The 26,479-nt window shown below is 36.3% G+C and overlaps 2 protein-coding genes and 1 long non-coding RNA gene across 4 annotated transcripts; 1 reads left to right on the forward strand and 2 right to left on the reverse strand.

Moving 5' to 3' along the window:
- Positions 1 to 949: 949 nt before the first annotated feature.
- On the reverse strand, positions 950 to 3,884 carry LOC109168234 (protein FAR1-RELATED SEQUENCE 5-like). The gene is made up of 6 exons (XM_019317275.1): positions 3,879 to 3,884; positions 3,315 to 3,444; positions 1,901 to 2,854; positions 1,783 to 1,816; positions 1,147 to 1,459; positions 950 to 967 (listed from the first exon to the last, which is right to left on the reverse strand). Exons 1-6 carry the CDS (start codon positions 3,882 to 3,884, stop codon positions 950 to 952), a joined length of 1,455 nt encoding a protein of 484 aa, XP_019172820.1.
- A 4,348-nt stretch (positions 3,885 to 8,232) lies between these two features.
- On the reverse strand, positions 8,233 to 9,051 carry LOC109168214. Its single transcript, XM_019317257.1, has 2 exons — positions 8,861 to 9,051; positions 8,233 to 8,761 (listed from the first exon to the last, which is right to left on the reverse strand). Exons 1-2 carry the CDS (start codon positions 8,934 to 8,936, stop codon positions 8,445 to 8,447), a joined length of 393 nt encoding a protein of 130 aa, XP_019172802.1. The 5' UTR covers positions 8,937 to 9,051; the 3' UTR covers positions 8,233 to 8,444.
- Positions 9,052 to 23,175: 14,124 nt separating this feature from the next.
- On the forward strand, positions 23,176 to 25,318 carry LOC109168269. 2 transcript variants are annotated; one of them, XR_002052054.1, is made up of 6 exons: positions 23,176 to 23,458; positions 23,724 to 23,809; positions 23,957 to 24,110; positions 24,200 to 24,282; positions 24,736 to 24,828; positions 24,920 to 25,318. It is a non-coding gene; the product is annotated as an uncharacterized LOC109168269 (long non-coding RNA). The 2 variants fall into 2 exon arrangements; XR_002052055.1 differs by having other exon boundaries at positions 23,729 to 23,809.
- The last annotated feature ends 1,161 nt before the right edge of the window (positions 25,319 to 26,479 follow it).

The following is a 26,479-nucleotide window of genomic DNA, read 5'->3' on the forward strand; positions in this document are numbered from 1 at the left end:
AAAACTTATTATTTTCAACTTTGATGTTTGAACCTCTTAATAGACATAATAATTAAATATTAATAATATATATATATAAAACTTGTAAATTAACATGAAAAATAATACGATTCTACTGTTAATTTGTTGAACTAAATTACGTAATTCATAACTATGATATTATGAATATACAGTTATGGAAATATGAATGTACAGTTATATGATCATGAATGTACACTGTCAACATAGATGTTTAAACCTCTTTAAAAAATAAAGAACAAGTATTAAGAATATATACTGCAAAACTTGTAAATGTATATATAAAAGTTTTGAATATAAAGTTCAAATCTAACCAACTGACATATCACAATCTCAGTCTGCAACTACATTCTCATCTAAACTCTTATTAAACCGAACAAACTGTGAACTACTAGAAGTTGGGTGTACAAGATATCCATCACCAGCAATCTCAGATATATTTTCCAAAACCAGTGATTGAACGTCACCCTTTATATTTAAAGCAATCTTGTTTGCAGCACTCCTTCTTCCCCTTGCTATAGTGTACTTCTTTGCAATAATACTACTCCTCCTTTTATTACGCACACCTTTCAATCTCCGGCTTGAAGGATCTTGAACAATACCATTTGAAGATGAAGCATCACACCCTTCAATATTCATTTCCCCAATCTCAGCTTCAATCAATTTCTTTGCATTCTCAACAGCTTCATCGCAAAACTGTCTAGCTACACTATTGTCTTGACTTGAAACAACCAATTTTTGAAACTTCCTACTAATCTCAACAACCCAAATTGAATGAGGAACACCAACATTATAAGACAGTAAATCAAAGTTCACATTCCTAACAGCTGCAACCTTTTTGGTCCATCTTTTCATAATGTACTTGTCCGGAATACTAGGAACACAGTTTATATCAAGTATGCGTAGACAATGACAACACAGGATTCCCATTTCAGAAAACAGTTTGCAACTGCAAGAAATGTCAATATTAATTGGCTTAAAACTAACTTCATGCCTTATAATATCTACATCCGGTCGCCACACATGATACTTATATTGACACCCATCATTCAACACAATCTCTTGGTGACACGCACTGCCTTTCATTAACTGTTCCTCAAACAGAAAATAGATTTCAATTGTATACACCTCTCTAGCATGTGAAAGAAGTTTCACATTGTCAATCATCATGGCAGGTACACCTTGAGCACAGCGAAAGTCTTCACCATTTTCTTTACTTCTCCACTCAGAAATAACACTAACAAACGATGAGTAGAAATCACACAAACCAGCAGTCTTAGACAGCCTTCTAGAAATTGAATGATTAGTGGTTTCACTCCTTTGTGAAGGTAGAATACCCCCAGAAAAATAATCCTTATTGAAAGCTGGACACCACTTCTCCCTACAATCATAAATCTTCCCTAGCCATGTATTCTTGTGACACTTAAATTCAGTCACCATCCTGAAAATTATGTATTGTATATTCATAATTCATATAATGCAGATTCTTAATTGCAAATATTTTATATCCATAGTTAATATAATGTAGGTTCATAACAGCTAAACTGTATATTCATAACTTCTATACTATATATTCATAACTGATGTTCTGTATATTCATAATTCAAATAATGCAGATTCCTACTTGCATATATTTCATATCCATGGCATATATTCCTACTTCCAAATATACTAGCTAAACTGTAAATTCATAACTTCTAAACTGCAACTTCATAACCTATAAACTGTATATTCATAAATAAAAACCCATAAACAGAAACATACCTAGTCCAATAGAATTCAAATTCAGCTTCAGTGTCTGTGTATTTCAGCAAGCAGTTGAAGATATCTATGAACTCCTTATTGTTCCTTAACGTCTTGATATGCTTCTTCGAATTCTCACCAATATGCCATATGCAAAGACGATGGCGTGATGATGGAAAAACTATAGAAATAGCAGCAGCCATGGCTGCACATTGATCCGTCATAATCGATTGTTGACACTTGCCATCCATAGATCTTAAAAAAGCTTTAAACAACCACACAAAGGATTCTATCCTCTCGTTCTTCAAAAACCCACAACCAAACATTACATTCATACAATGATGATTCATCCCTACAAACGGCCCACATATCATATCATATTTGTTAGTGCGATATGTTGTATCATGCACTAACAAATCTCCAAACAATTCATAATCCCGTCTCATTTGACCATCCCTCCAAAAAAAATTACACAGTCTTGAGTCAGAATCAACTTCAAAATCGAAAAAAAAGTCAGACTCATTAGACTGCCTCCTCCTAAATATTTCAATCAACGAATTTGAATCAGTTCCATCTAAACTCTTAACTGTGTCAAAAGCCAACGAATTATAAGCATCACGACTAGTGAAACCAACCAATGGAGACCCGCCTGATTGGTGTTTCAAAAACCTAATACCCCCTGCCACCCCAACTCCACTCTGCTTCAAATCTTTTAAACATGAAAGCTGGTTACTTCCCACTCTCCTATGTGAACGAAGTAGATGACTCTTATCTAAATCACATAGCTCATGGTTGTGCACCTTCATATGTTTTGCAACTGTCCACAATCCATCACCCCCCACATCAAACTGAACAAAAGCACCAGACCCTGTCCTTGTATCAATTTTTGAATAAAGCTTAACACCACCATCTGCCTTACACTTAAAACCAGCCTTAGAACAGTAAAACCTCTTCATTTGAATTGTCTTGGTAGATGCCTTGTAACATTGTTTACCCTTCCTCACACTAAAACCAACTCTATATGCATGTTCATTATACAAATCAAAAGCTTCATCACCATTACTTACTACAACACCAACCAAATCTTCATCAACTGCAATTACAAAATATATAACCTCAAGTATAACAAATAATAACATTTGATGGAAATATAATTCCAACGTAGAGGGGGAGAGGGGAATGCCGAATAAATCCAGCCATGATCTACATAGGAACAGAATTTCCATCAAATGATAAAAAAAATATAACATTCACTGAACATTATGAATATAAACTCATAACTCCATAGTTGTATATTCATAACTATAAAACTGTACATTCATAATTGCATAACTGTATATTCAAAACTACATATATGTTCATTCATAATTTCACCCTACATACTCATAATTTCATAGTGTATATTCATAACTTCATCAATCTATTCACATAAGCACAATACATATATGGTCAAAAACATCATTCTAGCAAATAAAAACCATCACAAATCACCATACTTGATTTGTACTTATTGAATAAAACATTCTAATTAAGAGTAAACAGTGGTAAAAAACCTGGAATAGAAGAAGATCCATCAATGTTTAAATCTCCTTGATCTGTACTTAATGAATCACCCACCAAACCTTCGTTCACTGAAAATACATAAACAGTGTACACATAGCAATCAAATATATAAACATACAACTGTAAAATTGTTGAACATATAACATGCAACTTACTGACATTCACTTAACAAATAGCTACAGAGTACCAAAAAATGTTATGAATATATAGTTCACACAGTATGAATGTACAAGTCAATCATTATGAATGTATAGTTGCAATATTATGACACAAGCAAACTGCAGAGATTTATGAGTATTGTAAACACTCCAAAATCTGAAATCACCTGTAAAATCTACCCAAAATCGCATACATTGATTTCAATAACCAGCAAAACCTCACCAAAATCTCACATATTGTACACAATCAACAACAACCACAAATTCAAAAAAAAAAAACATACACATACACCAAATTTGATCGCATTAACGCACACAAATATACAATCGAATTCAGTTTTTACCTAATAAATCTCAAAACACAAAATATCAAGTATATTCAAAATCGCAAAATACCTCCATCGCTCTGATTTGTTGCCTCATCCATCAAAGAACTCTTTATTCAAATACAGACGATCAACAAACTCTGCGATTGCGATATAGAATGAAAGAATGAAAGAATAGATAGAAATCAGAGCGATATAGAATTGCAATATAGAATGAAAGAAGGAAAGATTGCGATATAGAATTGCAATCTCAAATTGCCAAAATGAAATAAGGAAAGAATAAAATCAATGACGCCGTTAACGGCTTAACAAACGCAAATTTTTTTTTAAAAAATTAGAATACCGCCGTTTTCCCCTAAAACGACGGCGTTTCGGACTCGTGTCCACAATGCATAGTGGACACGAGTCCATAGCATAATTTGCGTCATTCTTATGCTTCCTTGAAATAGTTACTTTCTTGGGCCGGTCCGTGTAGCCTAAGCCTAGTATACCATCCATCATCCAGTCCCTCACTTTCTTGAGATTTCTCGAAGTCGATATCTCAAGAAACTATCTCAAAAATATTTTCCGATCCACTCCCCTCTTTTAAAAGTCAAATCTTCTTCCGACCAGTCACTTGTCAAAGCATCTTTAGATGGGCGTCACCGCTTGGTTGGTGGTCCTTTTCAACGCAGCTGTTAAATTGAGCGGTCCATGATGAGCCCCCTAAGTCAGAGTTGAGTATAGGGGCCCAGATTACGTTGGTTGCCTCGTTAAAAAGCTTAGACTAAGAAAAACTCAGTGGAAAAAAACTTAGCTAAGGAAAAAAATAGTACAACTATGAGCGCCTCACTTCCTTATGAGCTTAAATATTTGGAAACAATAGAAGTAGAATGTGAGCCCTCTAAGCGTGTTAGCCGACCACCTAGTATTTCAACATCTTGCAAAAACTTAAGACACCAATTAAGTAAAAAGCATCTTCGTGAGATGTGCCCCACTAAGTGGGTATGGTCCGGACCAGCTAGTTTGCATATCCAAAGTTAGTTGATGACTCCTAGTAAACGTAATAAAACTAGTAAAAAATCAACATATTGCTTCATATGCCCTAACATGCCAAGATTCAAAGAAAAAGAGTAAAAATCAGCCACCACTCCACACTCCGATTATCCATCCAGTACTCCGATTAATCATTTAACACTATGAATTATCCATCGAGTACCCCAAAATCCATCCAATACTCTAAGTCCATTCAATACCCCAAGTTCATCCAATACTCCAAAATCCATCCATGGTTGCAGTAGGCGCTAGGCGCTAGTCGGGCGCCTAGCGCCTAGGCGGCGCCTAGGCAGAATCTAGGCGGCGCTAGGCGGGCGCCAAAAAAACAGTGGTAGACTTGCAATTTGACAATTTTAATGATGTTGTTTTCAACATTTAATCAAATAACACATCCAAATAAATGAATTACTGATAATTCATAAGTCATAACATCAAAACAATTGTTTAAAAAAAAAAACATTAAAACAATATTAAAAATTAAAAATACTCAAATACTTCAATCATCCAAAGATTCAAAGTATCAAACTAGTCTATGAGTGTATGTATGTCATATTATATATATGTATGCGCGCGCGCGCACACACACACACACACACACACACACACACACACACACACACACACACACATATATATATATATATATATATATATATATATATATATATATATATATATATAAAATAAAAAAATAGGCCGAGCCGATCGGGTTAACTCGACCGAAATGGACGAGTTAACTCGACTAACTTAGACGCTAGGCGGCCAAATCAGCCTAGTTAGGCGCTAAGCGGACACCTAGGCGGCCGGTAACCTAGGCGGGCGCCTAGGGAAAATCGCCACGGTCTAGAGGCGCCTAGCACCTGGGCGGGGCCTAGACGGGCGCCTAGACCGATTTTTACAACCCTGAATCCATCCAATACTCCAAATCCATCTAATACTCCAATTAAGTACATCCAATACTCCAAAATCCATATAATACTCCAATTAAGTACATCCAATACCCAAAATTCATATAATACTCCAAATCATCTAATGCTCCAAATCTATCTAATGCTCCAAATTCATCCAATACTCCAAGTCCACCCAATACTTCAAATTCATCCAATGCTCCAAATCCATCCAATACTCCAAGTCTATCCAATACTCAATCCATCAAATACTCCAAAATCCATCGAATACTCCAAAATCCCTCCAATACTCCTAATTATCGATCCAATACTTCAAGTCCATCTAATACTCCTCTCTGATCACCAAAATTTTGAAAATGTTCAAATTCTCAAATTAGCCATTCAATACGTACTTTTCTCCGCCAAATTTTTTTAAGAACTTTAATCTAGGCCAATTTAGCGAGTTGACCCGGTAAGACACGAAACATAAAGGGTCATTAACGGGTCAACCCGGGTCAACCCGTTAACACGGGACACATTAAAACTAAACACTAATCCGTTATATTCGTATCTGGTTTCGTGTCGGGTTAACGTGTCGTGTCCATAATTGTGAGGTTATTTGAGGATGAATTAGCTGATAGTGGAATAGCACTTTGACGTTTGAAGTGGTAAACATTGACTTTGATTTTCTACCTTAGTGTCAATGAAAACATCTTCAGGGTTGTCAATGGACTGATCTTTAGTTTTGTAATTGTCCAGCGAGTCATGCCTAGTGGTTGGTTCCTTCTGCTGCGTTTTTGGGTGTTAGTCTGTCCAAACAAATAAACAATCAAGTTCACAACTAAGAATTGATTGATTGAAATTTTGCCTTATTCTAGAGCATCTATTCCTATTGACTAATTGGGTATCTAACAGCTTAGGGTTGATGGGGGTGTTAATGCGACTGAGAGATACCCGTATGCATTGTGCTTTTGTGGAGCATGGAAAATCAGTTATTCTTCGTGAAAGCTGCTATAGAGAAACCTTATCTTCTGTAAGTTATTTCTCTCCCTCTGGGTGGCCCTAATGTCTCTAAATGCAGCCACTTATTCATTGTACTGTAGGTGTAGGGTGTGTTGTTTGCATTTCAGCCATAATAATTAGGCTGTAAGGATTTATTCAGTTAAAAATACATTGTTGAAATTTGTATAACAGAGTGCTGATGAATGAACTTTGCTTTTGTTTTAGTTTTGGTTTTAAACTTTTAATTGCATTTATGTCTCCATTCCGTTTTTCAGTTGAGGGCTTGCTTAACTTTGAAGTTTGCTTGAAACATTTATCTCTTGTTGGTGTAATTAATTTCTGCAGAAAGGATTACCTATTGATTCTGCTGCATATAATGATCCAAGCATCATCAGAGAAAGGCTTCCGGTTATTCTGCAGAGAACTGAAGAACTCAATATTTCAGATACCATGTAAGCTATGATATGTACTCTAGCCTCTAGGTGGTTGTGCAATGAACAATCTAAGGAATTCACACAAGTGATATAATTTTCTTATCCTATTACTGTCTATTCAGTACCTGCACATAATGTAATATCCTTTCTGATCTTATATGTTCAGTCCCACATTGAAAATATAAGAGAAATCATATGGGTTTAACATATAGGTGGTTGTGCAATGAATGATCTAAGGTCATGAGTTAGACTAGCTAATTGGTTGGATTTAATCTTTCAGTGTGGTTTGGCCCATGTGGATAATAGCCCAGTTGAGTGGTTTGGTCCAGTCTTCATTTATATTATAATATGAGGGGAGGGTCCAATCCCAAGCCCACTAAACCCATAGGAAATTGGCCATTATTATTATTTTGTTTGTTATGGTTAGAGTATTGTTTGTTCTTAGAGTATTATGTGCTATTAAACCTTTATATTTTATGGGAAGAGTACTTGCTAGAAGTCTAAAAACCAGGACGCCTTATGGAAAAAAAAGTTCTACACCAGCCTTCTTTGAAACACTTAACAGAATGAATGATGAAAGAGTCTCACTATTCGCAATTGGGAACATATATGCTTTACATATGAAATGCAACAATTTATATTTGTGATATATAACTAAAGTCTTAACACATCAGCTACTGTCAATAGTCAGCTTTTGAACTTCATAGCACTCTGCATTTCCTCTCATATTTTAAAAGAGAATTTACTAATTAAGTAGGTGGCTAGAAGTATGCAGGAACGTGTGAAATGCCTAAGCTTGTCTGGCAAAGTTTCGTCTTTAGTGACCTTGTATGTGGAATCTGCTAAAATTCATGAAGCACTGTTTCCATGACTGATGTGAACCACCACCCCACAAAGAGAAAAGGTTCACTGTTGTGGAAGGTGTTTGAGGGTTTGAACTTTGAAATAGTTAGCTCACTTAAGTTGCAATTTGATCACAAAAATTGCAATAGAATGAGGTAAGAAAGCTTCTGCCCAAGCTTAGCAGAGATTAGGATGCTTGATAGGTGTTTTAGGTTATCAGCAATAGAAACAACTTAAAATAGACACTGCATTTAGGCTTTACCTAGTACAAGATTGATACAAAAGCTTAAAACATTCTAATATTTTTGCTCTAAAGGGAACCCAAAGCTCTTAAAAGTTAGTGAACGTAACTGGGAATTTCAGCTTGAAGTTCCGTGGACTGCAGTAGAAAGTAAGTAGAGTTGAATATGAGATGGATGAAGAGAATAGTAATAGTTACAGCTTCAGATTTAGGTCAAGCTTATATGGATTTGATGACTGCTCTTCTGATTGTTGTGGATTGAACCAAAAACTTCCTGGCCACATTGAGTCAGGCGGCAGCGCTGACATAGAGAACCTTGTATTAGCCTTTCTAAACCTTGCCACGGTTATACTTGCACCCTTGCTTGGTTTATGCTGAACTGAATGAGGCATAACACCCAAAGATCTGAACATAGGATTATGGAATGGCATAGACAGCATTGTCATCATCCTCCGAGAGTTGAATTTTCTTACTGCACCTCTTTCCCTCTTGTGAGCATTCTGGTGGCCACCTAATGCTTGTGAGCTGTAAAACTTTCGCATACAGAAATTACATGAAAATACCTTAGGAGAAGTAGGACTTGAAGCCGGTGGCACACCTTCACCTTCACCTTCTCCCAGGCCTAAACTCAACCACTCTCCTGGACCAAGTACTGACCCCTCATCATCACGATCCTCACTTGTCATTCTGCTTCCTTTTCCTCCTTAATTTTCAGTAGAGGTAGAGATGAGAGGACCTTGGGATATGATAATCCCTAGGCTTTTAACTTTGCTCAAGATAAGAGATCAAAAGAATAAGAATGATATCTAGTTGGAGGAAATGGTGATTAGGTGACTTAAATATATCTTGGTGTTCGAGGGGACAATGCTTATGTCATTTTTCACTCTAGCCTCTATCATACTTGGATTCCCCACTTATAGTAGCATTTTCTATTCACTTTTAATTTGCTTTTATTGGAGTGAAAAGAATAGACAGGTTGAAATATTACTATGATTCTACACTTGTACTCTATACTTTAATCATAATGCAACGGTTTGTATTTCCTTTTATAGATGCCACTTTCTAATATTCACCATGTTATAGTTGCATCTCTTTGTGCAGTGCATCTTCATGATTAGAGTTGGGTCCATTATAAGTTTATGGCATTTGAAATTTGAATGGATGAGTAACCATATTGACTGTTTGTTTCCATTTTTTTGGCGAATATGATTTGAAATTTAGCAGGCAGGCTGGGACTTGTCTCAGAAGAACAAAGGTAACAGAGTCTTGTGTGCTGACTCAACAACTTCACCTCTTTTAATTACTCTTAGAAGATAAGATCTACTGAGATTGGCAAATCATTATATTTTTCCTGTGTACTCTATCATATTTCTCCCGTGGTTGGTTTGAACTGTGAAGTTCATAACCTGAACAATGAAGTATAATAAAATTTGGAACCCACTAAGAAAGATTTGTTTCCTTTATGAAAGAATGAGTGATTGATAAGCTTCAGTGAAGAATGTATATGTTGGAATGCGTGGTGGCTGGCAGGCAGGCAGGCTCATATTCATTTTAGTGTTTTAAACGCAGTTTCTTCTCAAGTGGTGGGGTCCATAAAGTTGGCAATAATGGTGAGTGATGAAAATACGAAAAATAACTAGGATTGGATAAAATTTTCTATCCTTTTTTTTTTTTTTTTTTATAAATTCTGTTTTTACTTCTAAACATGACTATCTATCTATCTATCTATGTGGATGTCTACTTGTTCTTGCCTTGTGGTGGGTGGCGGTGTATATGAACAGATTAGTGCATCAGCAGCCAGCCTTTGTACTCATTCTAAGTCTTTGACCTCTGTGTTTGTGTGTATTTACGTATTGTTATATTTCTTCAAGAAATTATTAGAAGGTTTTGAAGCTGTGAATATTAAGCTGCCAATACTGTCTGTCATACTACAGAAATAGCTCATATTATTATTCCATAGTGATAGTGATGTGAGGATACAGGGGATGAGGACATTCTTGTTTCTCTTCTTTTCTAGTGTTGCTCTGAGGAGTCAGGATATGATTGATTGTTGAAAAGAAAAGTGGTCCGGATTGGAGAAGTATTTATTTGGTTATGATTTTGAGTCTACCTGTCTAAATATTCGAAAATCTAAGTGGAGCAGAAGCGATGCTCCAATACAACTACAAAATTATTCCTTGTTGTAGGTAGGTATGTAGTATATCAAAGTACAATTCAGATAAGGCATTCCATGGAAGATAAGGATGATGATGATGCAATGCTTCTTATATCAACTTGGAGTTTAAGAATTTAGGGATAGATGAATGAATCTAGAAAGTAAAAAATTCTAGTTGGATACGATGTGATGTAACAATAGTTTCAAAGAATGTATCTCTTGACTAAACAACTTATTTTCCTTGAGAATTATTAACTAAATCCGACACAACATAAAATCTTACCCTTGTTGGCATGGGATGGACATGTTTTACATGGAGTATATTCATACTTGATAGTATTGAAATAGGTAAATACTGAGTATGTATGCCAAATTTATCATCATAAATCTTGTAATCAACTTTTTTGATAGTCTCACCTCAACTTGAGAAAAAGATGGGATGAGAGTTTGACAGAAGAAGGGTTGTGTGTACTTAAGTTGTTGCTTTTATTAAAGTTGGAAAGGGAGCAAAGATCAAAGAAAGATCTTGTTTGCTTGCCTACATCAAACTACAAAACTTAATAGCAAAAGGAGGTATAAATCATGGGACAGGTGAAAGGGGCATCAAAAGGACCACTCAAGGAAAAAGCCAAGTGGTTTGTGTTCATTGGACCTTCCATTTCATGGGATGACTGGAGATCCACACAATATGGACATTGGACAGCTTGCAACTGCCTACTAAACTATTTGTCCCAGAGGAAGGAACACTTCCATCACCTTATTTCCCTCTTATATCTATTCATACTCTATGCACTGTCATTCATTTATTATTTATCTAACCCTCAATACTTCTGTGAGCCACTTGATTAATCAAGAAGCTCAAAATGAACTTATTCTCTATGGAAGATCACTTTTATAGAGATTCCACTTTTTAAAATCACACAAAATCTTAATTTTATAAAGTGATTTGGGTTTGCTGAGTGGGTAGAGCATAATCTTGTTTGGGTATATAGGTGAAGCATAAGTCTTGTTTGGCTAACACTCTTTTCGATCGAGTTCATGATACAAGATTTCTTAGTTCAGTTTACCTTTTTTTATGTGATTTACGATTATAATTTATCTAATGCACAACATCCAATAATAGATGTGGATTTCCCTTGTAACCAAAAAAAAAAAAAAAAAAAAAAAAAAAACAACCTAATCACAAACTAGTCATAATTGTGTGTAATATAATCTCTGTTCAGCACCATGTCCTTTTCCTTACAGCTAAGAATTAGATGGATGTACCTGCTTAGTTGCTACTTATGAGAGAAATGGGGCAAAAGTTTGGTATGTTTCATTTCAAGCGCATAATAGGTAAAAGACAGGCATATCAGTATGAGATTCAACACCAGATTTCCATGAACTCAATAAGCCTATTACTTGTTGCATTCCAGGGTCCTGTTAAAAGCAACACCACAATTTGGAGCAACATAAAGACATAAATAAAATGAACCCTTAAAGTTAAACATTAACATGTGACACCAGAACTGCTGAATGGGTAAAATCCAAATTGGGAGCATTATGGGCATAACTCGAGATTATAAGTCAAGAAGGAATGTCCATACATCTAAAAGCATTTGTCCACAATCATAGCTCAAACTTCATCCATAAAATGACAACGATCTGAGAAAGAATGTTAGTCTCTACTTGGAAACATAGTATATGTTGTAGTACTATTATTCTCTGCATCCAAAAGCATAATCCAAAACCAACGGCCAAGGCAAGCCCAAAGCTCTAGCACCTCATTTCCCCACAAGAAAAGTTGCTCAAGTACCTGCAAGGATACAAATGCATGTTTAATGAAACTGCAAGAAACCGTATACATGTTTAATGAAACTGCAGGAAACCGTATACATGTTTAATGAAACTGCAAGAAACCATATACATACAGGCAACTCTTCATATTGCAACTCCAAGTTTCAAGATATACAATTCATAGATCACATGAGTCCATAGAGAAAATACTCACTCTCTATCAGGTCACACTAAAAATAACTAAGAAATTCAGCATCATGGTCAGTAGTTAATATGCACAATTTTGCCCTTTTTTCCCCTCTAATCAGTAATTTTATTTTACGATCTCTAACAATAAAATCTGATCTTCAAATCCATTTAAAGATGGATCACAGTCAATAAAATGAGTTTCTCTCTACTTTATTCTGAGACTTAAGCAGCCCGATCATACTACTCCCAACTGCAAAAGACAGTTATTTAAAAGTTCAAAGCTAGCACGACTGTTATCATTCTCAACTAGCACACATCCAATATACTTGTCTAAGGAAGTTGTAAGCTATTGCAACTGTCAGATAAAAATTGAGATAGAATTAACCATATATGCAAATTGTGTACCTTTGAGAGAGTGAAAATGAATTGTTTTGGCATTCAAGCTTCTTTTATCATACTCCAACAACAATAAGATTGTCCCTCTAATGTGTTATATTAAGTGTTGTTACCCAGATATGGAGCATAAAAAAATACATCATCTCAACCTGTGCACCCACTTTTTGTGAAAGTTAAACGGGTAAGATGCAGAGTGCTCAGCTTGCAATTTGCAAATAGAAATGAGCTACTAAAATATCCAAGAACTCACACATGACCTGCCATGTGTCAAGATGCAGAGGACTAGATCCTATTTGATATTCATCAAGCTAGTAAAAATAATCATGTACTTAATTGACTTGAAACAGATACATAATTTATAGAGATCCATGGAAATTGGCATGGGTATATAATAAATGTGAGGCGGCTCATATTCATACATATGTATAGATCATGCAAAAAGTAATCTTCCATTCTATTCCATTCAATTCAATTCATTAGACATTGATAGCAAAGAACACATGTATATTATGCCAGCAGCAAGAGAGAGAACAAAAGCAGAAACCTATAATGCAGCATCACAGTCCGCCTTTGGATGTTTGAAAGCGCTGCTGTCATCACCCATCCTCTCCACTCCACCCTATCAATCCCAATCATCCCAATTCCTTCTTATCAACCAAAATACAAAAGCTCCAAACATCCAACTACACAACCCACCCCACCCCACCCCAGAAGGAAAAGAGTGCATAGTTCCATTTATGCAGTGTTAATCAGAATTTTTTCAGTAGTTAGAAACCCGTATCCATTTTAAAAAATTAGCATATTGACATAGAATCCATTGCCTATCCTAAAAACAGAATAAGACTCACAAAGAAACTACTAGCGATCCTGACAAGTACGGCGAAAGGTACCGTGAGACAGCTCGCAACAAGCACGGACGTCAACCTTCAAATGCGATGTCAACCGAGATCCTGCCGCCAGCGGCAACAACGACTGCGCGGCCGCTAGTCCTCCCAATGTCCTGATAATTAACATAGAAATGAATCGCGAAATGTAAAAGTTAGATTCTGCTATACTTCAATATAATAAGAGATAAGAGATTAGAAGAGTGAGTGGACCTGGGGTCAGTGAAGGAAAAGCGGCGGGGTTGGGCACGCGAGGCGGTAATTGGTGGCGGACGGAGGCGAGCGAGTGGTGGAGAAGAGCGGGAGGTGGAGGTCCGGACAGTGGAGAGCAGTGATCTGGAAAGCGAGCCACGCCAAGCCATAGCTGTTGCGAAATCAACTCTATACTGTCTTGATTCCTTCAACACAGTGGGCGAGTATTGAATTCTGAGAGGCGAGGGTTTTAGGCTTGGGCTTAAGGTGTGATCTGGTGTAGCGCAAGAGCAGGGGTCGTTTGTGAGGCCTTGCTCAATTTTGTTTTTTTTGTTTTGTTTTTTTTTTTTTTTTTTTTTGAAAACTACTCAATTTTGATTTTTGATCTCCCTCTAGGCTTGCCAGAGGTCTTGTGGTCGAGCGGCATAGCTGTGACCCTTTAAATGAGAAATCTCAAGTTCAAAAGTTCGATAACAGATACTAATATTTAAGTCAAGAAGTCCAATGACACCAAGTTGCTCCCTTATATAGGAGGTTGTAGGTTCGAGCTAGCACTTTGTCAAGAAGGGTATCTTCTTAGCCCCTAGGGAGCATTTGGCTCAGGTTATATAAGATAACCAATGTTATATTTGCTTGGTAATATAAGATTCACATGTTTGGTTCAAGTTATGTAACTTTCCCCGAGAATGTCAGATAACCTCCCCATTAAGTTTTTAGCTATTAGAAAGGAATGTGAGATACCCTCCAATTTCTTAGGTAATCTCACATTCCCTTGTTTTATTACTAATGTTGGGCTTTGGACGTTTTAATCAATTTATCTTATTACCATTGTCTTATTTACATATCTTAATTTTAAACCAAACACAGGAATCTAACATTCCTTAAGGTAATCTAACATTCCGTGAACCAAACCCCCCCTAAGAGTTATTATCTTCGAGCTAGCACTTTGTCAAAAAAGGGTATCTTCTTAGCCCCTAAGAGTTATTATCTTTTGACAACTGAAGAGAAAGAGTCTTGAAACATAAGGGTACTTCATCCGGAATAGGACTGGCAAGAACAACAAAGTTGGTATCGGTGTATGTAGTAACAATCTTCTCTGGAAATGTATGGATACATATGGATCCGAGCGCACGTTGTGATCCCCGCTGCCAATTGAACAACGGATATCTTAGGGGCACTCCACTCGAAGTCGACAGCCTGTTCCGTATTAGTCTTGTAACTCACTATATAGTATTTCTCGCTCAGTTGATCAACTAAGATAATATCACGTCTCCTAATTAAATCGGTATATCTATCATGACCACAGACCTCGGTTTGCGTGCATTCTGGGTTAATTATTTGTTTGAAAATATACTACAATCAAAACTTAAACACTTCATTCTCTTTTCCCTATTGAACAGAACGTTTTCAAAACTGAGTATATATTTCCCTATTTGCTACTGCACCCGTTCTAACCTTACCATCTGGAACTGAAGGATTTGAGAATTGGACTATACTTGAATGATGTGACTGATCTATCCTTATTGTTCATGACTCTACACTACATTGTTATCTCATTGATTTGGTCTCTTTATTGATATCCTGGTTGAATATTGTTGTGTCATTGAGTATTTCTCTCGTGTTGGTCTTGATTTGATTCCATTATCTATCATTTATTGAAATAGGGTTGATTAGTGAAATATACTTATGCATTCCCAAGTCTCAAAATCTATTTTGAAGTATGAAAATGTATATCTATGTATCTTTACACATTGGAGTGGGGTTAGTTAGCATCTATTGCTAATTCTTTTAAAATGATTCCAGGTTTGGAGTAAAGGCCTTCTCGAGAGCGCGCTATCTAGAATAGATATTATAGTCTTATACTTTATGATTAATTGACCTTTTGATGAGTTGTAATTGGCTATGTATAAAAGTGGTGTAATAACCTTATTTGAGTTATGATTTGTAATTGGCAATGTATAAAGGTGGTGTAATAACCTTATTTGAGTTATGAATTTAGTATTAGCATGTGCATTTGGGTTTGGAATAACCTAAGTGTGGCATAACACCCCTGTTCAATTTAGTTTTAGCTTTCGCATTTTAAGAAATTTTCCATATTATTGTGTTTAGTTCTGTATTTAGAATTGGGGGTGTTACAACACCACCCCTTTTTATACTATCCCGAGACTCCTTTGGGTGCCACCCACGTGTAAGACATCACGGGCCACCCTCCTTCACCATACACGTATGTGCCCCTCCTCTCCGCACGCACTCTTAACAATCGATTTTGTTGTGCACCCTTCTGCGATCCTCGCTCCTACACGCATCGCTATGCTCTGCGCCAACCGCCAACCCGTAGTTGCCACCTCACCCACATGCATGCATGTACGTAGCCGCCATCCTACCCGCACGCATGCTTGCACGTTCGTAGCCGCCATTCCACTCGCATGCATGCACGTACGACGTAGCTACCATCCTACCCGCACACATACATGCACGTACATAGCCGCCATTCCACCCGCATGCATGCATGTACGTAGCCGCCATCCTACCCGCACACATGCTTGCACGTACGTAGCCGCCATTCCACCCGCATGCATGCACATGCCAATCGCCATCCCCTCGCATGCACGCACTCACACGTGTCTGCTTGCATCACCCCATGCATGCAAGTCCAAGCCCTCCTTTGTTCCTAGGCCCTAAACCTCCCCCCAAGCTACGCGGGCCAAGCCCAATCCTTTATAAACCGTCAACAATATACAAATACACTGTCCAGAACTTTTCAAAATGGTTAAACATACATGATACAAACACACGGTCCAGAATTCATTTTCAAACTCCTTTGTCAATTACTCAAAAGTTTATTAATAATAATACATAATTAACTAAAAATTAAAATTTTCATATGGGAATACTGTATTACTGTTATACTAGTAAAAATTTCATAAAAACTCACCCTCATTTATGCCACATTCCGCTATTTCAGTTATCCAGTATTTGGTATTCCTATTACAGTAATACTATGAACATGTATAGAATAACATATTCATTCACAGGTGAGATTTTGGGATATATATGTATAAAATAGCATATTCGCGGGAATGAAATCACTGTGAATTCTAATATATAAAAATTGACATTGAATGTCTCTTACAAGTCTACAATGGGCGAAACGCCGAAGCTGCAATTTGATTCGGTGTCTAGTGAGGTTGTCCTGTTGCTTGAGGTCTATCGTTCATCAGGGGTGATAGAACTAAATGACCCGGTCTCTAAACGGATCAAATTAGCTAGCATAAAATAACGGGATAAAATGGATAATAGAGTAGAATTTTAGTAGTATTACATAGATTAGAGTTAGAATGTTACAAGAACTTTTAGGAATGAGATATGATGTTGTAATAATTGTACAAAGTCTATTTATACATGGAAATATCCAACTAACTCCGCTAAACTTGTGGTAGCCACAAGACCGAGTCAAGATCCACGCGTATAGGCTATGGGAGTGGGTTAAAAATGGATATCTCAGCCCTGGAGACGAGCTCCAGGGCATCCAAATGCTGCTAGGGGCCGGCCACGGAGGCCGAGTCCCTATACTTGGGACACTAGACCCGAGTACCCGCCACCGAGTACAACTACCCGGGTGGTACTATCTGGATTTCTCCTCGTCTTGGGCTCCCGAGATACTTTATTGGGTTTGAATCCTTCTTGGGCCGGTTCCAATATCTCAATCATCAGCCCCCACTCTTCGAGTTGCGAAAAATTCGTTAACGAGAGAGAGTACGAAACCCAAGCTTTCGCACCTCGTCAGAGGTCTTACTGTCTAACCAAGAGAAACCATGTCGATCGGGAGGCTGACTTTATACTCCTAATGTGACTTTGCCTCTTCTAGATTAATTAGGAGTCTTGAATGTGTTAGAAACATTTGTATTTAGATTTTGATGATACCAAAGGTTAGGAATTTTAGTCCCCTGTTTATTTTGTCTTTTAGACTTAGTCTATTTCTGCTCAAATTCGAATAGTCCGAATAATAACTCGAGAAGTCACGATTCTAATAGGCAAAAAAGTCCGAACGATAACTCAAAAGGTTCGAATGGTAATTTAAACTATTACCTCTCGAACATCTTAAAGATGAAGACCTCGAAGAGCTGAAGATTTGGAGAGCCTGAGATGAAGATTCAAAGAGTAGAAGATTACAAGACCAAAAGGTTGCAAAGGCCGAATGGTGGAAGGGCCTACCTTTCGAAGTGAAAGGTGGAACGAGTGGTAAGGACAACCGTTCGTATCCGAGAGCGAGGTTGTAGAGTGTTATGGTTCGAAATGTTAACTCGAATAGTGATAGTTAACCACTCAAAAAGAACTGCTTGAGACATTCTCTGAGTCAACAGTTTGGAATCTTAAAACACTTGTTCTTTATGATGTGACCAAGGTAAAGAGAGTCTTAGGTTAACATCCCAAGGAGGATTTTTCTTAAAAAGCCTATACATTTTGTCCTGAACAAAAAGATATGTTCAACCCAAATTAAGTGGTCTAATGGCTGGAAAGTCTAACAAGTCTACCTAACCTCTAGATTACACGTTAGTCTCTACACGTTGGTCAATAGACGTTTGAAATGGGTTCCCTCCAACGGACACATTTCTAAAATGCCTATAAATACCCTCTTCCAAGACTGAAGAAGGAGCTGGTCATTCTAAGAATTTTATTAAGTGTTCAAAAGCTTTACAACTCATGACTAGTGAGAGAGATCCAAAGCTACAAAGTTATATCGAGATTTTTAGAAGCTTGTGCTGCTCAAATTGTGAAGATCAAGATCAAGAGCAAAGATTTCTAGTTGGGGATTGAAGAACATTTATCTTCAACACTTTGTAACTCTACTCAGTAAAAGTAGAAAGAGGTGGAGGGGATTTAACTATTATTCATTATTTAATTCTTCCCTTTAAAAAAATATAATATAATATTTTTACTAAAAATTACTAATAAATTTTTTCAAAAAATATAGTATTTTTACTAGAATTTATAACATAATTGAATAATTGGTCTTGCATATTATGATTATTTAGTTTAGTATTTTGTTTGATATGGTGGTAGCTAAACTAAGCAAGCATGAACCTGTGAGATTTTTGAGCCTCTAACTGACACTTCAGTCCAATTATTTTGTTCTTGTGTGATATCTTCCATGGATTTGTGTCTCTAGAACTTGCCTTGATTCTCTTTAAAGCTAATTTGATACATGCATGACTTTAATATGATTAAGGCCATCTTTGATTTTTAGCCTCACTAGCCAAATAGCCTATTCATACCAAGATTGATTTATCCTTTGTAGCCATTTTGAGCCTTTTTAACGGTATTTTATTTTGTTGTTATGAAACCACATTATAAGCCTCATACCTGAAATTGATTTCCTTAACCTTGCCTAAAGGACTAGGGGAGCTTTGATTGGGTAAATGCATAAAGATTTGAGTGTGGGAAAAATGTTGACAAAGTGTTGAGTGAGAATAATGAATTTGTCATTGGAATTCTATGAGCTTTTTGGTTGGTATTTTCAAAAAGAAAAAAAAAATAAGAAAGAAATTGAGGAGTGGATGATGAAGAAATTGTACGTTGGTGAAGCAGAAATCATGAAGAAAGCATATATAATGATTCTTCAAAAATGAAAAAGAATCAAAAGAAAATGAAAAGGAAAAAAAAAAGAAAAAATACGAAAAGAAGGATGACAGAAAAAGAATACGAAACAGAACAGAAGAAAGGAAAAAGGATTATTATTATTTTTGTTATTATTTTTACTAAACTATGAATAGTTTCTTATGGGATGTGATAGTTAGTTTGGTTGGAGTTAAACTATCAAAATAAGAGTGATTGGGTTCATTTGGTCTTTATTTTGAGTTAGTTCATTCAATCATGCTCCTCTAAGTTTTTAAGGTTTTTTTGAACTACTTTCCAAAATAATTCCTACCCTTTACCTTAGCCCCATTACAACCATTTAAAAAGTCCTTATGATTTGATCATGCATGTTATCTTGTAGTGGAGAATGAGAAGATATGCAAGCTTATGGTAGAGCATTTCTATAGGTATTGATTTGAGTGAAATACACACACCCTTCAAACACTTGTGCGTTATGAGTGATATTCCCGTGAGAGCTTGGTTACTTAGTTCACTCTATTTTCAAATAAACTGCTAACTAACTATTTATAATGTGTTTGAGACCGATGTTCATGAAGTGTTATGAATTTTTATGTTTTCTTGAATAATGTTTTTGCTTGAGGACAAGCAAATGATTAGTGTGGGGAATTTTGATAAGTACAATTTATATCTTTAATTTAGATTAGTTTTTATAATAAATTAGTTTTATTTATTTAATATCATACTTATTTTAAACTTTAATTTATATTTTTGCACTAATATGTTAATTATTTAATAATTAAGCTTAATAAGTGAATGAGAGGTGGACTTAGTTAATGCTTTGTTTAGTGAGCCCACATGAAATGTATTAATTATTATTTAATAAAACCCAAGTCTGATTTCAATTTTCCTTTCTTTTCCTTTTATGTTATGAGCTTTGTACGTATATTAAGCAGTTGGCCAGAGACGACTTCTTCGTCGAACGGTTCCCATACGATTGCAGCGACAGCTTCGGCGATTGAACAACGAATTACTGCTGCGGCTATTGCGATGGAGACTCAATCAACGTTCGTGGTGATTCCTGAACCGAAGACACCGTCTGTGTCAACTGCAAAAATAACTTCGTCCACGAACTGCCGCAACGTGCGATTTCCGTGAAGATTCTGCGTACGTTCAACGAAATCAAATTGAAGTAGAGAGTATTTGGAGCATGCCTTGCTAATTTTCCATGGTTAGAAAAAAAATAAAGATTATTTATTTTCTAAGTTTTATGTGGTTGAAGAAATTGATTTTATTTGTGGATGTTAGGAAAATTAGGACTGTTATTTGGGATCCTGAACTAGTATAAATAGGGCTGGATTTTTCAGTAGAAGGAAGTCAGTTTTTAGAATAATTTTATTTTATTCTGTAAACACTTTTGCAATGTACTACTGAGTTCGAATTTTCCAATTCAAGAGATTATTGATATTTGATTCTTCAAGTCCAGTGAGATTTATTTAGCTTAATTAATCTTTACTTCTTATTATTTATATGTCTTCTATTATCTTGTTATTACTGCTTTGATTAATTGTACAAAAGGATCCGTTGTTCAATTTTCATTCCAGTAAATTGCTATTTAGAATGCTTGAATCCGTAATTGTTTAAGTATTCTAAACCTTAGTGGTAAAATAACATAGTTGATTATAAAATAGATTTTCAATCTAAGTTATGGAGATGTATAATCTAGCTTAAATGAATCGTGCTTGCGAGTTTGTTGGCTAGAGTTGGTAGTCTTTCTAATTCTTTTAATGCTGTTAGTAAATTAATTCCTAAGAGCTTGTTTAGGGTTGTTTATTAACTAGGGAAGTAATCAAAGAGCCTGTTTTGATTACCGACAAAGTAAGGAAAGATAGGTTGTTAGAGCTTGTTAATAACCATAACCAATTTGGTAAGAGTAGAGTAATTTTATCTTGAAATCAATGATCTGTCTTGTTAGAATTAAATTGATATTATGTCTTGAGTTGGATACTAGTTGCTATTGATTATTATTATTATTTTAGATTTGATATTATTTGTCAACTTATTTTTGCTAATTAAGTTTCAATTCTCGTCCCATTTTTGTTTAAGTCTTTTGTTAAAATAAGTCTAACCAATCTCTGAGGGTACGACCTTACTCATCACTATTGCAGTTCCTAAGAGTAAGTAATTTATAATTTGTTGGATTCGACACCCATCAGACTACAAGAGGTATAACCCCATGGATTCCTCTTTAAAATTGGCTTTGTGAAGCCTTAGTTTTGAGTAGAAATGAGTAGAAACTATGAATTTTTGATGTGTTCATGCTTAGAAGTGATTTAATATTTGTTTGTGAGTTGTTGAGATTGTTTTGGACTTGTTTGGATTAGTTTTTGCAGATGAAAAACCATCTGGTGCACAACACAGTGTGCACCAGATCAGATGGACGGCCCTAGCCGCGGCCCATCAGGAAGGCTAGAGCCGTAGTGGCACGGGACTAGGGCATGACCCTAGAGGAGGGCTGTTGCCTATCCCCGGTGAAGTAACGGTGTGTGAGGGGCGGACCATGAGGAGTCCCGCCCCAAGCCCCTGACTTTGATTCTGAGAAGAATCTGTGCAGTGGTCGGGCCCTTGTGGCTCAGCTACGTGTCGTTTCGGACCTAGTGTTACGGGCCCTTGTGGCTCGGCTCTTCGGGACCGTCTTGACACACATTTTGGCTTTGATTTCGTTGAATTTGGATTAAAAACGAGTATGTTATGAAGGATTTTGTGAAGAATTGCTACACAGAGTATATAATTGCTAAGTTACTGTGGATGAGAAATATTTGATTATGTGATCTGATGATAATTTTGTGTTGAGTAAAGAAGCATGATCATTCGAGAATATGATTTATTATGAAAGCATGATTAGATTGTGATATTTGATCAATGAGAAATGAAGCATATGTTGTTGCTAGAATGTATAGAATTTGCTATGTTACAAACCGAGCATGATATTATGTTTTTAAATATTTCATGGTACCTTATACATGATTTAGGAGCATGTATAGCGCATTTTGGCATTTCACACATGTCATCTTTCAAAATGCATAAGGGGCAACGTGAGCCCAAGTAATATTTTCAAAAATCATAATCATGTGGTATATCATTCTTTGATGCATTGAGAAGTAGTAGAATTGTTGCATGCATGAGAGATATATTTATATATATATATATTACCTATATCGGTGAGGTTTTGGAGGATACCGTTTGGACTATGTCCTCTCGGGAGATATTTATGGACATTGCGGTCCCAGTATATGTAACGCGGCGTGCCAGCTTATTCCCACGTTACGAGGTTGGAAACTTCCTGCCAGGCTTGGAATCCTGATTAGGGGGTGTGCACACTAATAGTTCGATACCTGATTCCACAGAATTGAACCACGAGATTGGTTCCGTAGACGGTAAGAGATATTGGCACTACTATAAAATTCACTTTTAACATTGGGCTTTTAACGTCGGCTATATATATATATATAGCCGATGTTAAAAACATTTTCTAATTTTTTAAAAATGATATAACATCGGCTATTTGTTAATAGCCGACGTTATATGTTACAAATAAAAAAAATAAAAAAATAAATACAATACGACGTCGGCTATTGAAATAGCCGACTTCGTAAGTTATTTTATTTATTTTTTTAAATTCATTTAACCCTAAGACGACGTCGGCTATTATCTAATAGTCTATGTCTTCTCCAGAAAAATAAAAGAAAATCTCCAGAGAAGTAAGTCTTCCTCGCCTCCGCCATCGCCCAAGCCTTCACCGTGACACGTCGCCACTGCTCCCCTCGGCACCGGACTTCGCCACCACCGCGCACAGCGACACCGCCCAGCGCCACAGCCATCGCCACACCTCCCAGCGCCCAGCGCCCAGCGCCCAAGCCTTCGGTTCGACGCCTCCAAGGTTCACCCGCACAGCCATAGCCACCCACCGCACTGCCACAACCACCGCGCATCTCCGACACCGCCGCATGCCTTCCCGCTGGTAAGTTTTTTTTTTTTTTGTTTTTTTTGTTTTAATTTGGTTTTAAATTTTTTAATTTCTAATTACTTGAATTTATTTGTTAAATTTCCCAGACTTTGGGGTAGGGTTAGGGTTTGGGTGGTGGGGTATTAGGGAGTTGAACTGTGTTTGATGAAGGGTATTAGGATTGGGAATAGAGAACTTTTAATTTTGTTTCCAAGTGCGATCTATTGATTATGGGTTTGGCTGCTTTCTTTTTTATCTGATATTCTAATTAATGTGATAGAAAAGAAAGGCAAAAATATATGCAGAGATACTAGGTGGAAGCTTCACTTGTGATGCTTACAAATGTGGGCGAGCCACATCCAGATGGTAAGCTTATGTTTTGTTAAAAACTTCAATTTAAAAATATTGTCACACTTTCTAACTGCTTGATTATTTGTCTACATTGAACTATTGCTAAACCGCTGATAAAGAAAGCGTGGTAATGATTGCTATTCCTTTTGCCTTTTAAATCAGGAGCTGGTACTTTTCTGTGCATCGAGGAGGCCTTAGCTCAATCCGGGTGGGCAGAGAAGATGTCAATTATATCAATGCTCATGCCTCTTCAACCCTAGATGGTGATCTGAGAGAATATGAAGCTCTAATCCATTGTTTCAGACAGAATCCCAAGGTAATCTCTGAAGCCCTTAGCTCTCTGGAGTAGAATGGTTATCCTGCAGTTCTTCATTTGATTTCTCTCAACTTTTTCTCTTTTGTCAGCTTAAAATGAATTCTACAAAATGTATGATTGGCAACCTCCTGGGGGCTGCTGGTGCAGTGGAAGCGATTTCAACGGTGTTAAGGTAATCGACTATGAAGCTCTTTCACGATTTTCAGTTTTTCTACAAGAAAATTTATGTGGTACTGAAAGTGGCTTTGGGTTTTCCACTTAGGCTATACAGACAGGGTGGATCCATCCAACAGTAGAGATTGTGGTCAAGTCTTGAACTTTGTTGATAATTTAAATGATGTGAATTTAAAAGTACACTTGCACTAGCTCTAAGGTCTTGCATCAGGAACTTGATTTGGTCATGAATGTACTTCAACCTTGCAACTGTAGAAATCCTCTTATTCATATGCTTTATATGCTATATTGCAATAATGTACTACTAGTGATAAACAGAAGCAAGGGGGACAGGAAAGGATAAAGACAATATTCGTGCTTCTTTTTTGGAGGAAGCTGTTATTGTATTTATCTTTGGCCCACTATTAAATCTGAAACCAATATCAGCTAGTGATTAATGTTCTATTTACAGGTATTTTCTACTCTTAGCTTCAGCGGTTCACCTCTCTTTAGTAAATTGAATCATGATTTTGATGTTGTCATAATAGATGAAGCTGCTCAGGCTGTAAGTACTACAACCTTTATCGCTTTATGATATTGTTAGCTCTTGCTTATAGTTTCTATTAATTAATATCCTTTGATATTTGTTGCAACAGGTGGAACCATCAACACTTGTTCCATTGGCCAATGGATGCAAACAAGTTTTTCTTGTATGTAGATAAATGCAAATGCATACCATTTTTCTCTTCTGTAATTATTTAAATTTTTTTTTTTTTATCATATGGAGTGCTATTTTTAGAAATGTGAGATTTTTGCATTATTGCAATACTTTTTTCTTTATTTTTCAATTTTGTATCACATTGTTGTTTTGGATTCAACTTTGAAGACAATACTCCAATACTCCATTATTCCTTTTAGAGAATTTTCTATTGTGGGATTTCCTAGTGTATTATCCTTCTGTGGTTAGTTATAGCCAACAACTGACACTTTCTTAGACAAGCTTTAGTTCAAGAAAATTAATATGAAAACGAACAATATTTATACTGAAGGTCTGTATTTTTGGGTGGTAGAGGATAAATCTATCGGCTGTTGATTTTATGTCTCCTTAGAAGTTTGGAAGTCCATTCTTTGAAAAGAAGTTACTCCATATAAGTCTATAACAATAACAATAAGATAAAGGGAGAGAAGGAGTAACACTTGGAAAACATATAGCTCTGTATACAAGTAATTCCATATTGGAAGACATATCTTTTGTGATGTCAAGACTGATATCAATCTACTACACAAAGCTAAATCAATGTGTTGCAGCATTACTTATTGCCTATATGTAGAATTGAATTTTGAGGCATCTCATCCTTTATATATATATATATATATATATATATATATATATATATATATATATATGCTAATTTTCTGGTGCACACTACCGTTAATGTGTGAATGTGTGCACTATTGTGGTGCATTGATGTGCACAATCTGGCGGCTCACAATTAAGATGCATTGTAGTTACTGTGGTCTGCCACACAGATTGAACCTGGGCACTAATGGAAATTCATGTAGTCGACTTTGAATTGAAGATAATAAACGCTCATCCTGCGCGCGTTTCCCGCTGACCAGTGGTTCAGAGATCATATCAAATTAGAACTAAAGAAGCCCGGACAAGCCTAACAGTCCTCTTATATATATATATATATATATATATATATATATATATATATTCATTTTTACTTTAGGTTGGTGATATGATCCAATTCAATTTCCACATAGGCTATACAGACAAAGCCTTTGTATGTTTCTGCTTCTCTAAATCTTATAAACTCTTTTGCTCCATTCAGTGTGCTATTGAAAATGAAATAAACTTTGAGGATTATTTTTTATTTAGGTTCTTGCAACTGTGCAAGAATATTGGAGGGATCCGGAGTTTGGCCTTTCTCCTTATGATGTCCACTCGCATTCTGGCTATCTGAAACATCTAATGCTGAGAAGCGGCAGGTACTTGTGTTAATATCTTATTATTCATTTTTCCAGTTGCTGTGACAGTGAACCTAAAATTGTTTTGGGTTCATACATTTAATTCTCTCATTTTAATGTTAATATAAAATGGTCAATTCCTTTATTTGGGAATGGGAATATGTAAGGACCCAAAGGATAAGTCTACTAATATCTGTTTTAGAGACAAAAAAGCATGAAGCTTCAACCATTTTAGCCATTTT

The sequence above is a fragment of the Ipomoea nil genome, unplaced genomic scaffold, assembly GCF_001879475.1.
Source record: "Ipomoea nil cultivar Tokyo-kokei standard unplaced genomic scaffold, Asagao_1.1 scaffold3195, whole genome shotgun sequence".
Taxonomy (NCBI): Eukaryota; Viridiplantae; Streptophyta; class Magnoliopsida; order Solanales; family Convolvulaceae; genus Ipomoea; species Ipomoea nil.

Coding starts and splice junctions, on each gene's coding strand:
- LOC109168214 (XM_019317257.1), bottom strand. CDS start 8,936: ATGACAAGTGAGGATCGTGATGATGAGGGGTCAGTACTTGGTCCAGGA. Junction 8,762..8,860: donor GAGTTTAGGCCTGGGAGAAG/GTGAAGGTGAAG, acceptor CACAAGCATTAG/GTGGCCACCAGAATGCTCAC.
- LOC109168234 (XM_019317275.1), bottom strand. Junction 1,817..1,900: donor TCTTTGCATATGGCATATTG/GTGAGAATTCGA, acceptor TGAAATACACAG/ACACTGAAGCTGAATTTGAA. Junction 1,460..1,782: donor TTTGAATTCTATTGGACTAG/GTATGTTTCTGT, acceptor CATAATTTTCAG/GATGGTGACTGAATTTAAGT.